Here is a 17,578-nt window from a genome sequence, read left to right on the forward strand (position 1 = left end):
CTGAAAATATTAAATTTAGTTTATCAGAAGGTAAATTAATTTGTCATGGCTCACACTATGTTCCTAAATTCTGTCATAATTGACAAGCTCAAGTTTTCTCATGCCTACTTGTGTGTTATATTGTGGCACATTAACGTTACCATCTCTCAAAAAACAAACAAGCAAAAAAAACAAAACTTCAACCGTGCTCCAAAATCTTTGACTGTGCTCCTAAATTTCTGTAATTAGGAGCACAAGTGCTCCTAAAAGTAATTGTTACCATAGAGCCCTGAGTACAGGTGTTCACTGATTTCCCTCTGTAGGTGATGGAGTTTTACTGTGAGTCGTGTGAAACTGCCATGTGTTTAGACTGCACAGAGGGGGAACACCGAGAACATGTCACTGTCCCGCTGAGGGACGTTCTGGAACAGCACAAAGCAGCCTTGAAGAATCAGCTGGATGCTATTCGCAACAGGTAGCACACTCCCTCATGGAGAAATCAAGTTCTTGGAACCAGAAGAATGTCGGTTTCAGGTGAAAAAATGCTTTAAGATGACAAATAAAAGCTGATGGAGAACCGTATGGTATCAAACCATATACAAATCACAGCTCTCTGGATTCCTCAAAATAATAATAATAATAATAATTAAAAAAAACAGATTTTCAACCTGCATTGCACCTTCATACAGTAGCCGTTTGTATAACATTTTTAATTCAAGAGTGATTCTAAAGGAATTCATCATTAAAATGATTGGGTAATAATTGGGTTTGCCTAAATGCTAAAATTATGCTAAAAGTAATTGTAAACATCAAAACAACAACAACAATAAAACAGTCCCTGGTGATATGCTCTTTACTAGCACTTAACTATATTTTAAAATACTGCACTACTAAATACTATTATTATTCCTTTAGGTTGCCTCAGCTCACAGTTGCAATAGAACTAGTGAATGAGATCTCCAGGCAGCTGATGGATCGAAAGACTGAAGCAGTGAATGAGATCAGCTGTACGTTTGAGGAGCTAGAGCGGGTTCTGCACCAACGTAAAACTGCCCTCATCACTGACCTAGAGAACATCTGCAGTTCCAAGCAGAAGGTCAGGAACAGAGTTTTACCTCAGTAAATATATATTATAATATAAATAATATGTAGCAGATGGACTACAGTCAGTAATTGTATACTTTGTAAATGCAACTGTATGGACGTGTACATGATGATAAAATGGTCAGTGTTTGGAGATAAGAAGTAAGGAATCATACGTGACGGTGCGTGCTGTTTCAACAATGGTTATGTTACTTCTTTTTCAATAACAGCACATGCCAAACTGTTTGATTCCACTTATACCACAGCTGTTTACAATTTAGAATTTATTAAAGACCAACACATCAGTTTTAAATTACATTCTACATCTTGCATAATGTCCACAAAAACAACTTGATTCCTGGCATCTTATGTTATAACATATATAAGCAGTTTTTCCTTTACCAGACTCTCTTTTTTTCTGTTTTAAATTTAATAACCAAACAAGGAAAAAAAAAAACCTCCCAAAAATAGTCTTGTTATTGAGTAACAGCAAAGGCCTTGATCTTGAACATGTTCAAATAAACATCTCCTTACAGAAAACTTATTAATCCATTTTTTAAACTTTTTATCTTTTAATTTTCAACCCTCTTTCCACATTTTAATCCATTTATAATCAGATTCATAGATTTAACTAATTTAGTCTTACATTACTGTATGTGGAGCGGCTACCACACCAGTCCCTGTGAATGAGTTAATATAGAACAATAACGTATCAGAATAAGTTAATATGAACCTTGATTTGAATTAGTGCTAGCACTTTTGTTGGAGCTGCTGTTCCAGAAAATGAATTAACACTTCTGACCAATCAGATTCCAGAATTCCAACAGTTTATGAGCATATAAGGTGGAGATAACGAATTAAAATTTTTTGAGGTTCCATCAATAGTTTTGATCACATCACATCTTGCAAGTAGTTGATATTGTTAATGGTTTAAGTTTCTTAACATGAATATACACAGGTATGTATAGATTTTAGTCTAAGTCATATATTTCATTTCAGCATAATGTAATTTGTTTCATGGTTACTGGCTACCAATGAGTTCGTGCTCTGGTAGTGACCTGTGGGGAAGAGAGGAAATGTGGACTGGTAATTAGATTTTTTTTTTTTTTCTAGATCATGTGTGATGACTGCAAATGAGTCTGCGCCTTCATTCATCTTTAATAGCATGTAGTGTGTTTTTATTTGGATGTTACCATAATGTAGTATTTTAATATGTACTTGATGCTGGTTTTGATGATGGACAGAGGTAAAAATGTTAAAAGATTTTTGGATTAACAAGTTCAAGTTTTTATAGAGGCTGGTTTTAATGGATAATGGTGACCAGCCTTGTGCATAGCTGGCCAAATGTTTGCTAATTGCTTGTTCGTTAATTAAGAAAATAAAAGAACAAATACCTGTTGGCCAGTTTTATTAATCACCATTTGTATGAGGCAGATGAGATGACACGCTTCAGTGTAGTTATGCTACTCTTGCCATTTACATAGATGTTATAATGAAGCTGAGCTAACATATTTTGTGTAGTGTAGTTGGTTATACCGTAGCTTAACTAACTCCATTTTGATTGTCCATTTGTTCAGAGGATGTATGGCTTAGATCAGATGTGGGAATGGGCTGTAAGGAATGGTTTCTGTATAATATACTTAAATAGTGATATTAGTTTGTGTTTGTATCAATTAGAGAATAAAATTGTAAAAATTTCAATTAAAACACTGAATGAATATAAAATTGCCCTTTAGTGGACTGTTTGAGAAATGCATCATATCCCCCCTCTTGCCTCTTTGATGTGTGTAATAGGTTCTGCAGTCCCAGCTGTCATCTCTGCAGCAGGCAAAAGAACATATCGAGAGCAGCTGCAGCTTCACAGAACAGGCGCTGAGTCACGGTGGTGCTGCCGAGGTGCTACTTGTGCAGAAGCAGATGGGGGAGCGTGCAGGTGCTCTGGCGTGTCACACCTTCCCTGAACGGCCACATGAGAATGGACACCTGCAGTGCCGCCTAGAGACAGAGGGCTTGCGGCGCTCCATCCAGAACCTGGGTGTCTTGATCACCACTAGTGCTGTCGGGCACACTAGCGTGGCCACCGGCGAGGGCCTGAGGCACGCAGTCATCGGCCAGCACAGCACCATCACCGTCACCACCAAGGACAAGGATGGAGAACTGGTGCGAAGTGGAAATGCACTTCTAAAAGCGGACATCACGGGGCCAGAAGGAAGCAAAGCAGTTGAGGCGGAGGTAGTCGACAATAAAAATGGCACATATGAAGTGGGCTACACGCTGAGGAGCGAAGGAGAGTGTTCTTTCTCACTGATGCTATATGGCCAGCCTGTGAGAGGGAGTCCATTCAGACTGCGTGGCGTGAAGCCTAGCGACGTGCCTCAGTCTCCTGAAGACGTGAAGAGGAGGGTGAAGTCGCCCAGTGGAAGCGGAGGACACATCAGGCAGAAAGCTGTGCGAAGACCTTCCAGTATGTACAGCACTACTAAGAAGAAGGAGAATCCTATTGAGGATGAGCTGATCTACAGAGTAGGTAAGCCCACTGAAGTCCAGTGGATAGTCTCTCCAGGAGTTTGCTTCATTTATTTCAAGCTGTCTTTATGCCATGTAGTAATAATAAGTGCACATGTATATGTTGTCTTTACATCATCTTCTCTCAGTGAAGAGTTGATTCGTAATTGGTCAGCAGTTGACTCAGACTTTTGGACCCTGCTGCATTTTTAAATGTTGTGGAAACATTGACTGTGTGTGTAACAGGCACAAGAGGCAGGGAGAAGGGCGAGTTCACTAATCTTCAAGGCATTTCCACCTGCAGTGGCAGAGTTGTAGTGGCAGACAGCAACAACCAGTGTATACAGGTGAGTCCAGTTTATTAGCTATCCTGCAGTACCTGTTCTGTTTAGGTCAATAACTGGAATAAAAATAAACACTAACAAAAAAATCACATTAAATATTGTGCTTTCTTCAGTGAACATGATCTCACTTTTTTAAAAACCACAATTATAAAATATAGCTTATAATACACTCCCTCCAGGATTTTCCGTTTTTGTGATCGCAGAAATGAACACAAAATCAAGCAAACTCTGCAATATTCAGAGGGGCTTGCAATTTTTTATTTTTAAATTACCGCAGATTTTCTGCAGATTTGGCCAAAATGCGTCATGAGATGTCATCAAAGCGCACATTCAGAAAAATTCAAAACAATTTTGTGCAATTGCAATTTTGCCAATTCAAGAAGTTTTCCACAAAAAACTCAAGTTGCATCACAAATTTTGAAAAAAGCCGCAGGAACAAACACAAAAAAAAAACTCCATGAAATCCTGTAATGACTGATAATAATTACATTTTGACATGAAAATAATTTTCTCTGTATATATGAAACAAAAAGAGATCCATATCATATGAACACCAATCAATTTAAATTATAATAAAGGGTGAAATTAGTGTATGTATGTATGTGTGTGTATATATATATATATATATATATTTACAGAACTTTTTAAAGTGTATTTTAGCTGTAGAGAGAAATGGATTGATATTGTTTGTAAAATTCTGTAGCATCTTTGGAGTGGGTTCTGCCACCTTGCATTTTCCACACTAGTCTAGACCTCAAGTAAATCAAATTATTCACTCAGGAACAAAAACAAAAAGTAGTTCATGTCAACTTTGTATTTTATTTTAGTTTGAGTTTGCATGCAGTTTCTTTCAATAAATGATATTCGAATTGCTAGTACATGAAACAAATAAAAGATAAAGGATTGAGTGTAATATATATATTTATAGTAAAATATATATAAAATTGGATTTGACATTATTGCATTAGATTTTTCTTTAAATGTTTACATTTTAAACATTGTATACATTTTTCTTTTTTACACACTGTTTATTAATAACAGTTTTACATTCCTGTAATGCTTTGGCAATACTGTACATGTATATGGTCATGCCAATAAAGCTTGTTGAATTGAATTTAATTGCAATTGATAAAAGAAGGTTAGTTAAGAATTATCAACTTAACAACATGCAGAGTGTAAAGAGAACATAAGGAAAGCCTAGTAATCCACACACTGTGAAAAAAAAAAAAAAAAAAAAAATTTGGTCATTAAGTCCCAATTTTGTTATATTTCCTTTGTGTAGGTGTTTACTAATGATGGACAGTTTAAGCTGAGATTCGGGGTGCGAGGGCGCTCGCCAGGGCAACTGCAGCGACCCACAGGAGTGACAGTAGACCTCAATGGAGACATTATAGTAGCTGATTATGATAATCGATGGATAAGCATCTTTTCCTCCGAAGGGAAATTTAAGGTACGAAATGGGGTGACTGCAGAAAAGTACAAATGTCTATAATAGCTATCAGTGTCATTATTTCTGACAAGATTACAGCATATAACAACAAAACATTTAGAGTTCTGTTCTGTTACATCATCAGTGCTCATTTTCCCATCTCTCAGCTGTCTCATGCCTTATGAGCAGTACATGAAAAACTTTATTATTTAATCTGAATTATATATCACAGGAGTCTACATACAGAGTGATAGTTTCTATGTTAATACTGAATAAAGAATAGAATTTTGGAGGGTGCACTTTTTTATTATTTATTTTTATTATTTATTTTTTATTTTTTAAATAATCAATTATTTCAATATTTGTAATATTGAAGATTGTAAAATCTTCAGTATTACAAATCGCTGACACCTGACTCTCCTTCCATAAAAACATGAAATAAACACCTCCTTACAGAAAGCTTCACGGTTACTCAACTGTCATGTGTTTTTCTTTGTTAAATAACAACACGTTTATTATTATCCTTAGATTCTGCAGAGCATCCGCTGTACAAGTTCTGTGAACGAGCTGTTACTATAGAAACAACAATTTAGTGCATTAATATAAACAATGTTTACATGAAACAATTTGTGAATTAAATTAAAGCTGGAACCACTGTCAGAGCTGCTGTTCTAGAAAATTACCAGGTCAGATTTTCAGCTGATTTGATCTGTAGTACAATGGGATTATAACAGATTTGATTTAAAAAAAAAAAAAAAAAAAAGTTATTTATGCTTATCTCATAAGGCATAAACGTCACACTATGCATAAATATACTACCAAAGCATGAGCAGAAGACAGGGCTATTGTTAGTTTATTTCCTTTTTTTTTATCAACCAGGTTATATTTATCAACAGTCCATCCATGTGATTTACAATGAAGAGGAATACGTTTGGGTGTGAGCTCTGTGATTAAAAATAAACTAGCATGCAAATACAAATTTTTACCTAACCTGTAATTCAAAACATCCGCAAATGACTAAACATATCACAAGTCTAAACATAACCATGGAGTAAACAAGAATAGCAAAAATAGGACACTCAGCCCCATGTGTGTTTTGATTTACAGAGCTAAATGGTTCACTCTTTTCCATTTTTAAACTCTTTTCACTCTTTTAAACTCTCTTCCCCATAAATGCCAAAATGTCCTTGCTGCAACCAATTACAGGTCTATGTTTGTCAGATCTATTATGTGTGGAACAGTAGCACACACGCCATATCACACCCTCTTCCTGAGTGAAATAGTGGCCAAAAAAACAATGACCATGGCTGAGAGGGACAGTTTCCTGTATATTCTGTATATACACTGATGTGAAAATATAAGTACACTTCATGGAAATTGTTGGTTTCTGGGAGATATTTGGACAAAGGGCAAACACAATTGATATTTTGTAGTAATTTTCACAATTTAAATTAACAAAAAAAAACCAACAACAAAACAGATCAGTCACATGAAAAAAGTAAGTACACTCCTACATTTATCACAACTTCAAATCGATAAAATTAGAATCAGGTATTCAAGATTGGGTGCCAGTGATTAGAACCTGCTTAGGGAGTGCAGGTGAAACCTGTCTTATTTATACCCCTCTCATATCTAGTGTCTGGTGTTCCCTTTGCTATCGAGGTGTGTAGTGTCTTCATGCCAAGATCTAAAGAGTTCTGTAAGGCCTTCAGAAAAAAAGGTTATGGATGCTTATGAGTCTGACGAGGGATTTAAAAAGATCTCCAAATTAAATAAAACACATCATTCCACTGTAAGGAAAATAATCTACAAATAACGCAGATTTCAAACTGGCCATCCCAGCAAATTCAGCCAAAGAGCAGACCAACTGATGCAAAAAGAAGTCTCCAAGAACCCCAAAATTTATCACAGGATCTGCTAGTAAGTCTGTTGGTGTCAAAGTGCATGCTTCTACAATGAAAAAGAGATTGCACAAATTTCACCTGCATGGGAGGCATGCCAGGAAAAAGCCTTTGCTGTCATAAAGAACAATAGGGCAAGACTACAGTTTGCCAACGAGCATATAGGTGAAGACCAGGTCTTTTGGAATAATCTGCTCTGGCCACAGTAACAGCAGACATGTTTTGAAACAGGCAGTACATGTGAGAAACCCTCAACCATATTGCAACTTAAAGAATATTGCATGGAAAAGAGGTCAAAAATTCCCGCAAGTCATGTGGACAATTATACAAAACACCTCTAAGAAGTTATTTCTGCTAAAGGGGGCAATAAAAGCTTCTGAGACCAAGGGGGTACTTACTTTTTCCACAGAAGAATATCACATCTATCGTTATTTCTGTTGAATAATTGATTGAAACAGCTCATTTTCCTAAGTGGTTTTGTTCAAGTATCTCAACCTTATTAATAGAAGCTGTTTCAAAGATCATCAAATGTTTGCTTGTCCAAATATATCAAAAAGCCATCAAGTTCCATGGGATGTACTTATTCTTTCACATGACTGTATATTGCATGACTTTTCCCTCCCACTTTTTGTGCTCAGAATAAAATCGGTTCTGGGAGGTTGATGGGGCCGAAGGGAATTACAGTGGATCGTAATGGTCACATCATCGCCGTCGATAACAAGGCATGCTGCGTCTTCATCTTCCAGTCCAATGGAAAACTGGTCACCAGGTTTGGGGCAAGAGGCTCATTGGACAGACAGTTTGCAGGTACTTATGAAAAACATTTACAAATAGCAGGTTTCCAGGTTTTTACAGTCTAACATAAGGTTTGTGTTCTTAGCATTAGGTGTTTGTGTGATTTTTACACCAGCTTTTTTAATGATTGGTGATGTGTGTTGTGATGACTTTGTTTTCTAATAACCAACCTAATTCACTGTTTTCACTCGGTGGTTTGGCTTTGAACACCAGCATTACACAGAACAAACAGACTGTGAAGCATATTGAAAATGTTCTTTAAAGCCTAGCTGGAAATTCCATATAGAACAAATAAGTATATTCATTATATATAATCAAAAACCTTTCATTCTTAAATAATAATTTAATACATTATTATTATTATTATTATTATTATTATTATTATTATGTAATAATTAAATTATGTGGTATGTATAAGTGTTCCTCAGATAATGGTGGAGATTGACAAGTTTGACATTGTTTGACAAATTCTCATAAATTACAGTATAATTTATTTCAAGATAAATAAACCCTTTTGAACACATTTTGTATTGTTCAATATGGACATTAAATGGATTATATGTCACAAGTGTACACAAACACCACTGTGTTGAAATGGGGGGAATCAGTTTACTTTGAAAAAGTAAAAGGTTTCATTTATTTATTTATTTGCTTTTAAATCCCTAAATTAGTTCTAGTGCAATCAGTTGCTATCAGAGGACACATAATTGATTGAAAGGAAACCTGTATGCAGTTAAAGTGTTGTGTCTTAATATAAATACACCTGTTCCTGGAAGGCCCCAGAGTGTGTTGAATACAACAAAAAGTGTCATGAACACCAATGAGCTATCGAAACAGGTCTGGGAGAAGTTTCGGGAAAAAATATTGGGTGGTGTGGTTATAAAAAGAAATATCCCAAACTTTTGAACATCCTACAGAGCATCATTAGATCCATTAGGGCCATTCATCAAAAATCAGTGACTGGGTAAAGATGCAGGTAGTCAGAAAAGCAACCAAGAGGCCAAGGGTAACTCTGAAGGAAATGTTGCGATCCAAAGCTCCGATAGAAGAAGCTACTGTATTCAAAGGACAACCATAGCATGGACAAGCCAGAAAGCTGGTCTTTTTCAACACTGCAATAGTTTAATACCAAGAACCTGAATGTTTTTGAATGGCCAATAAATGTGTGCTTTTTTTTTTTTGTTTAGTACCGTTGTGTCATAATAAAAAAATGACACCATCAAATTTTACATATTGTGTAAATCAAATGGGAAAAATCCCAATTAAGTCCATTTCAGTTCCAGGTTCTAACACTGTGGAAATGTGGAAAATTTCAAGGGGGAGAATACTTATACATCACTTTTGTATATCCAAAAGAAAAAAAAACAAAACAAAACAACAACAATCCTTTGTGGAAGTGGTTCTCAACCAGGGGGGTGCAATTTTTTTCTAGAAAAACTCAGATAGGGCATCATTTGGGTACTAGGTGTATTTTATTGCTTTTCAAATAGAATGTGCATAAATGAAAAACCCCCATGTTCCCTCTCCCTCTGTATTTTCTTTTTGCTGGGGAGAGGCAGAGCTTAGCTGCTTTTTATCTAGCTGTCAGTGCAGACCAGTGTTCCTAACTTAGTCACATTTCAGACCCCTTTAGCAACTTTTTTTGCCAAAAAAATAAAAAGCGCTTAGCGACAAATCTAGCAACTTTTTGGACAAACCTTATCAACTTTCCAAATGTCGCCAGTACTGTCCTGCAAGTGCGAGGTCTTGCTTTCCCGCTGCACTCTCACCTCTCTCTGTCTGCTCTGTTCAGTGAGTATCTGAGAGCCTGAGATTTAACAATGTCATGGATAACGAGACGCGCCCTTCGTCCCAATTTACATCATTCGTATGTGAATATTTTTTAAAACGCAAGATGAATGTAATGCAACATGTAAAACAGTACACGTTATTACAGCCTAGTTCTCTTGTTCAAAGTAGTTATAGTGTTCAGAAAAATTTTTGATCATTCATGTTCCACACCTGTCCGTTATGTAGTTTCATAAAATTTATTTAAAATCATAAGTTATGAAAAGTAATTAAAAAAGTAAAAAAAAACCACAAAAGCAAAAAAAAAAAATCTCTATCTGTCTATCTATCTATCTATCTATCAAAAATAGATTATAGATTAGGTATAGATAGATAGATAGATAGATAGATAATCATTATACCTGGTCTCCTCCAAATGGGAGGGGGGTGGGGGTGGGGGGGGCACATGATAAGGAAGGCTTGGTTGGGCTTTAGTTGCAAAAAGTTGAGAACCTCTGCTTTATGGTACAAAGCAACAAGCCGGGCCCAGGCCATTTTATGACCGTGTTGCAGAATGAGTTTAACTGAATACTGTATATAGGAAGCATTTTAATGGCCAGATTTACCCAGGCTTCAGTTCCAATGTGTAAAGGAATGTAGAAGTGCCTTTGTTCTGCCCTTCGCTCTGTTATTCAAAAATATTCATGCTATTCCTAAGCACAATCATTAGATGGTCTTTGGATTGCTTTAACTGCCAAACCATTTAATGGAGAGGACATGTAAAGCTAAAACATTTGCAACCACCTTTAGTTTACTCAGCTAACCCCTTTCATTGTGCTTTTTTGTGTGTCATCATTTACTGTATTGTCCAGTTTTCCTAACCCTAACTAAAAGTGCATGTGGATGTCTTACTGCCCCCTTTAGTGTGTGAAAATTTAGGAAAATGTAGCTGCTTTATGGACTTTGCTCACTTTGTTCAGTCATATTTTGGCAGATGCCCTTGCTTGTTTTTAGTCTCTTTTTTTCCCCTGACCCTTTGTGTTTTGTCCCTTATTCCTTTTAGAAAAAAGTGGTTCAAACTTTGCACAGGAGCAAAAGCTTAGTAAATCTGGCCCTGGGTTCAGTAAGTATGGAGCGCAGTGCGACGTGTCATGTTGTGTCTAACCTTCATCCCCAACTACTGAAATCTGAATTGAAATTTATGATCAGAGTATAATCATCATGTTTCTGATACCTGGCTTTAATCTGAATCAAATCCTTTGATCATACTGTATATCAACACAAATTTAGTATGTTCTATTATGTTATTTATTATAATGTATAAGTTAGTACAACACTGAATCATTTAAGGTAGCAATTTAATTTATCATAATGGTTGTGCTTACATTGATTAACTCTTCTGATTTAGGTCTTTATTCTTGATCACTCGGTGGACAATTTTTTCCTGTCAGATCACATGACCTCAACGCAGCTCATGTCTAGTGTCTTATTGTGTTACTCCATGTGTCTTTTCAGGTCCACACTTTGTGGCTGTCAACAACAAGAATGAAATCATAGTTACAGACTTTCATAACCACTCAGTTAAGGTAAGGCTATGCTTATAAGTTAACTTTTTTTTTTTTTTTTTTAAATGTTTTTATTCATAAGACCAGAAATTGCACACATTCTACACCAGCATGGTAATGACCTTTTCAGGGAGCTGTTGGGTGTATTGGTGATTGTGCTTTGATGTGCTAGTTAGATTTCTGCTCTTCACTCAGGTGTTCAGTGCAGATGGCGAGTTCCTCTTTAAATTTGGCTCACATGGTGAAGGAAATGGGCAGTTTAATGCCCCGACAGGAGTGGCTGTTGATGCAAATGGGAACATCATTGTAGCAGACTGGGGTAACAGCAGGATACAGGTAATAAGCTCTCTCTCTCTCTCTCTCTCTCTCTGTCTATCTGTCTATCTCACACTGCATATTGGCTTCAAAATGTTGTGCCTAAAAAAGAGCATTGGATAAACATGTAGGGGTTGAGCTCTAGAATGAAAGTTCAAGGCTAAAAGCACATAATAGTGTCTCATTGTCTACAGTTCTACAGTGTAATCCATCCCATTGTGCTATTTCTGTAATAGTCTGTAAATTGACCACACTGAAAATCCTTTTCTGGTTATGTAAGCAACACAGAGCTGTAATTCCAGCACATCAGCAAGCGACATTTGAATGAAGATTTTCTTAATTTTTAGGAAAATTGGGTATAATGTGGTAAAGCAACAAAATTATTGTCTTTAGTGAATTCACACACATGAACGGTGAATTTATAAACATCAAAATTTATTTAAAAGAAAAAAAGTATACACCTGTGCTGCTGAATACTCAGCATGAGTATGCTTCTTTGAATTACAATGAAAGTTGTAATGAATCATTTTCTATTTTCTGACGGAAGTGCTGACTGCACGTTGACATGAGGTTGTTCTAATAGGGATCAGTCCATCTCAAGTGGTCCGATAATTGTAAAGTTGGTTGCTTGAGCATTTTTAAATTTTTCTCATTTTTGTTAGTGATTATCTCTATATATTGGCATTGCAAAACCACCATGGATTTTTTTATTTTTTACTTTGTTTAACTACAACAACCATGTTTGTGTCATGGCACACAACAAATTTTGGTTATACCTCTGTTCACAGAAACCTCAATATCTCTGTTCAGGGTGGTTCAAGCTCCTTGGAACAAAAACGGATCTCTAGAGCACATTACACAGTGCATGTACATTTATAAACATTTAGCACATTTTTGTTCCTTAGACTTAGAACAATCTAATGCTCAAGATTGCTCACCATTCCACTCTTAGGGTTAATTTATAATGGGAAGGTTTCGAGTGTCAGTCTTAATTTCTCTTAGGGGTCTCTAGGTAAGTATAGTGTGCATGCAGAACATTCCAAGTTTGGGACTTTTTTTTTTTTTTTTTTTTTTTTTAAATGTGGGGTGTGAGAGTGCAATTTTTAAAAAATTCCCCTCACTTTTGAGTTGAATATCTTTGTTGGGGGACCAGGGCCCTAGCTCTGTAACAGAATACCTGTTTAGGGGGAGCAGATTCATATCTGCTCCCCCACCAGAGATATTCAACCCTAAATTGAGGGAAATTTTTTAAATATTGCAAACATAAAAAAGATACGTTTCAAACCTGAAATGTTCTGCATGCACACTATACTTACCTAGATACCACCTAAAAGAAATTAAGACTGACACTCTAAATCTTCCAATGATAAATTGACCCTAGAAGTGGAATGGTGAGCAATGTTGAGCATTACATTTGGACTTAAGTTCTAAATCTAAGGAACAAGAATGTGCAAAATGTTTATAAATGTACATTTACCTTGTAATGTGCTTTTAAAGATCAGTTTTTTGTTCCAAGGAGCTAAGACCATCCTGAGCCGAGATATTGAGGTTTCTGTAAGCAGCTGTATAACCAAAATTTGTTCTATGCCATGACAGAAAGATGGCAGTCATATTTAAACCAAGCAAAAAAACAAAACTGGTTGTTTGCAATGACAGTACATACAGGTAATCGCTCCAAAAAATGTAGGAAAATTAAAAAATGGTCGAGCAACCTGTATTGAACCACCCAGAGGTTATTGTTTGTCTATTTATAACTTACACTGGGACTTGTATTGCAGGCACTTTTGATAAGTAGATATAAAATGTAATTATTATGGTGTAGTTTTTTGTAAGGTGATGTTTATTAGGTATTTTTGGAATGAGTCTCCAGTGTCAGTGCTTTGTAACAGAGAGAGAGATAAAGTTGTAACTGTCATTTTTTCCAACACATGAAAGTTTTCAAGACTGAAGACTGTGCAGTTTGTTTCTTCATAACATGACAAGCTGCATGATTTGTAATTAACTCAGAGAGGGTAACTGACAGGCTGGTGAAGAATATTTGCTAGATCACAACTGATAACATGAACTAACTGGCCTTGCAGACATTCCACAATGTTAAATGTAGCTCTAAATAGATTTGAAAAGTATACTGTGTCATTCTTTAATTTATAAAATATTGTAATTGTTGTGTTTATAAGAGAAATAAAACAATTCAGGATCTGCTGTTTTGGGAATATAATCAACTTTGGGGTGGTAACACATCGCACCAGCTGTTATTATTTTCCTACAGCATGCCCCACTGTGTTTTATTCCTTATTGATTGATAAAATGTTCTACTGTGTTGTAATTAGTTATGACCAATCGTTTTCTTGATTAAAAAATGAAGTGTGCCATCATGCTGATAATGTAGTCTAATGCATGCAATGTGGTGTGCACTGAATTCATGGATAAATACAATCTTAAATAAAATAATGATTACAGAGCTGGTTCAGCAGCAACAAGTAACTAATGTTTTTTTTCCTCCCTAAATGTTTTAGCAGAAATGGTGATGAAAGTATAGGCAGTTGTGATTTTCCTAACTCCAACTTCAAAGTGCGCTTTCTTTCTTTTCTCAGGTGTTTGACAGCTCGGGCTCTTTCCTATCCTACATCAACACGAGCGCAGACCCGCTGTATGGGCCACAGGGTTTGGCGCTCACGTCTGAAGGTCACGTGGTTGTTGCAGACTCGGGGAACCACTGCTTTAAAGTGTATCGCTACCTGCAGTAGTGCTCCAGTTGCTTTCTCTCTCCTTCTGTTTTGCACGTTCAGCTAAGCTCAAACCCCTTAACCAAACTATATAGTTTGAGCAGAAAGCACAAGCGCATTATTCTTTCACAGTGCAGTGCTCCAAATAATACTTTTTTTAATTATTATTTTTTTTATTATTATAATTGTGACCTAGACCTTATGAATGTTTAGAGTGGATGTGGGAGAGTGATCTAATAAGCACACATTGTACAATAATTCACTTCTAGGTTTATTAAGAAATTGGTAAAATTGAGAAGAATTTGTGTACGGCATGCAGTCATAAAGCTAGTGTTATAATTTCTGCACTTTGGTAACTACAGATGTTTGTTAAAAAAAAAAAAAAAAAAAAAAAAAAAAAAAAAGAAAGAAATTTTAAAATGGCTCCTAAAAATACAGGTTCTATAATTAATTCCACGATAACATGTAAACATTTAACTGCAACCTAATTACAGAACTTACAAGTACATAAGCGCATGCACTGTCCTGCAGCTTAATTTAGAAAATTCTGCAATTCAAATTCATAAATATATTTTTTTTCAGGGATTTTCATAATTTAGCACTTATAATAAATGGGGATACTTAAATTAAATGTCATTAAGGAATAAATTATACTGGTGCATTATGCGTTATATAATTATGAACACTATTACCAAATTACACAGAATTATCTGTTATTTATTATCCACTTGCATTTTTAAATCCAGTTACCTTACTGAAGATTTGCTAGTTTCTTAGATTAAAAAAAAAAGACATTAGAACTAAAACCTCTGACAGATTTACTTCCCGTCTCTCTCAGAATACACTCACACTTTGTCTTTTGAGTGCAAACACCAGTCGTGGATTTTTATGCCTGTGTATTTGTATCAATGCGCATAGTGTGTGTGTGTGTGTGTGTATGAGAATATATATGTAATCTGTAAATGTACCACACTTTGGCTTCTCGTCATCCCCTGATTAATGTTCTGATCTGGTCTTATGCTTCAGCTGTACAGGTGCTCAAAGTAATCGAGTGAGTACTGTGTTAACAGCAAGAGTTATTTTTCTATTTCATCATGCGACTTTATGTTTAGAGTTGTCCTGTAACAAAGAAAAGAACCTTGGTGACTGAGGAGATGATTAAAAAAAAAAAAAAGCAGGGTTCAGATAAATGTTGCGTTAATCACATTGCAATGTGTTTGCACATATTGAGTCCTATATATAGAATATCTTTGTAAATAATCATTTCCATTTATACAGCTGGTGCATTATAGTGCATACTGTTGCAGTGGAAAGGCCGTCTTTTTATCAGTATTTAATTGTTTTTATTTATTTGATGTTTTGTACAGTTCTCTATACATAATCCACATAATTCTCACCAGCCAAAGCTTTCAGTAATGTCATTTTTTTTGTTTTGTTTTATACATTTTTCTGTTCACTTTTCAGAGCCTCATTCATTTGTCTTGAGGTATAAGGTGCTGTTTAGGGCATAAAAGAAGTTCATTATTTTTACCACTTACACTCATTACAGTCATATCGAGTGTGTGTGAGTTAAAGGAAGTGTCTTGTGAAAGCATTTTGTGTGTAGCTGTTGCTTAATGAACATTTTATCCGTTTCTGGACTGCAGTTAAATGCTGGGAAAGTTATGCACGTTGAGGCTGTACCAGCACTGTTGACTTTTTTTTCATTTTTTTTTTATTTTTAATCAGTTTTGTTACATCTAATAACTGTAAATGAAAAGTATTTCTGTGACATGTCAGTCGTCTCAGAGCAGTGGTTCAGTAGTGAGGACATGCTGCTCTGTACGCTTGTGTGTTTTCCATGACGATCAGGCTTCAAGTCCTTAGAATCCTTCAGGCAGGTCCCCAAATTTGTGTGGGTGTGTGTGACGAGTATTCCATTCCTTAGATTCAATCACAAGTTTTAAAAATCTTACACTATAAAACAGGACAGCCCCATTGCACTATGTGAACTTGTTTCTTCTCTTTAACTCCAATTGTCATAAGTTTTGGATATTGAACTCAAGTTCATAAGTTTTCAAAATTTAAACGTAAAGTAATCCATTATCCTGATTTGTTAAAACAACATTCTGAGTTGAAACAAATGTTCTCTTCAAGTTGCGTTTAGACAGGTGAACATTTATTTTGAAGTTTAAGCACCTGAAATGTTTTACAACAGTGTACAAGAACGTGTTTGAGACATTGACACGTCATCATATTTGGTTCAATTGGACACGGAACACAGAGGGCCACTAAACATGCTGCTGATACTGTAGCTTAATTTTTACACTTTATTTCCTGACCTATTGCAAATTGTGTAAATCAACTCACTATTCTCAATTATTTCTCAGTGCTAAGGCTGATGTTTGCCTGCAATGCTTTATGGGAATGGCTTCTATGAATTGTAGCGTTCTTAAAATAGTTGATCTGTTAGTGAGGACACTAAGCATAGACTTTCTAGTATTTGGGACAAAGCAACTAGTTTCTGAGTAACAGTACTGATCCATAGTCAGTTTCTGTCTTCCATAATTCGGTGTTAGTAAAAAGAGAGTAAAATAGCTGAACCTCATCTCTGAGATGGCCAACACACACACAGCACTATAGATAATCATCACTAACTCCTTCCAGAACATAAATTAGAACCCATTGTTAATTACAAATCGTTCAGTAATAAAAGTCTTGTACAGCACATGAAATTTTCAATGTGTTCACTGATCAATTCTAACAGTGTGTAATTAAAAATTGTAAATATAAAGTTATTTAAACACCTATGCATCTCTCTGTGGCTCAGAATAGCTCTCTCTCACACCCACACACACCCCAAAATAAGCCTCACTGACTTTCTAAACCAACGCTGGAGCTTGTCTCAGTGAAACCATGGGCCCAACCCATGTTATCAAAAGCATATGGTTTATTGAGTTCTTATAATAATCCACTGGTCTGCAAATTGAACATTATTTAATCCAAACCTCACAAACAAAAAATCTAGTCTGCTTATCAACAACATCAACTTCATTCTAATGGCAATTTTAACGTGTTCTACAGCTCCAATAAGTAGCCAAATATAAAACATTATTAATAATAAGCCTAATATTGAAATGGATTATGTTAAAAAAATTAATCAGAGATGCTCTGTGGACATTTTAAGGAG

The 17,578-nt window shown here is 35.7% G+C and overlaps 1 protein-coding gene across 3 annotated transcripts in view; it reads left to right on the top strand.

Moving 5' to 3' along the window:
- trim3b (tripartite motif containing 3b) overlaps window positions 1-15,328 on the top strand; it is a 43,189-nt gene extending 27,861 nt beyond the window's left edge. For 2 of the 3 annotated variants that reach the window (XM_053644616.1, XM_053644615.1), the window contains 10 exons: window positions 303-454; window positions 895-1,075; window positions 2,857-3,589; window positions 3,814-3,914; window positions 5,194-5,361; window positions 7,880-8,048; window positions 10,867-10,926; window positions 11,319-11,389; window positions 11,564-11,704; window positions 14,278-15,328. In XM_053644616.1, the coding sequence (XP_053500591.1) occupies window positions 303-454; window positions 895-1,075; window positions 2,857-3,589; window positions 3,814-3,914; window positions 5,194-5,361; window positions 7,880-8,048; window positions 10,867-10,926; window positions 11,319-11,389; window positions 11,564-11,704; window positions 14,278-14,430 (1,929 nt within the window). In that variant the 3' untranslated portion in view covers window positions 14,431-15,328. The remainder of the gene's footprint in view (window positions 1-302; window positions 455-894; window positions 1,076-2,856; window positions 3,590-3,813; window positions 3,915-5,193; window positions 5,362-7,879; window positions 8,049-10,866; window positions 10,927-11,318; window positions 11,390-11,563; window positions 11,705-14,277) is intronic. The other variant, XM_053644617.1, reaches the window with a different exon arrangement.
- The last annotated feature ends 2,250 nt before the right edge of the window (window positions 15,329-17,578 follow it).

The sequence above is a fragment of the Ictalurus furcatus genome, chromosome 16, assembly GCF_023375685.1.
Source record: "Ictalurus furcatus strain D&B chromosome 16, Billie_1.0, whole genome shotgun sequence".
Classification (NCBI taxonomy): domain Eukaryota; kingdom Metazoa; phylum Chordata; class Actinopteri; order Siluriformes; family Ictaluridae; genus Ictalurus; species Ictalurus furcatus.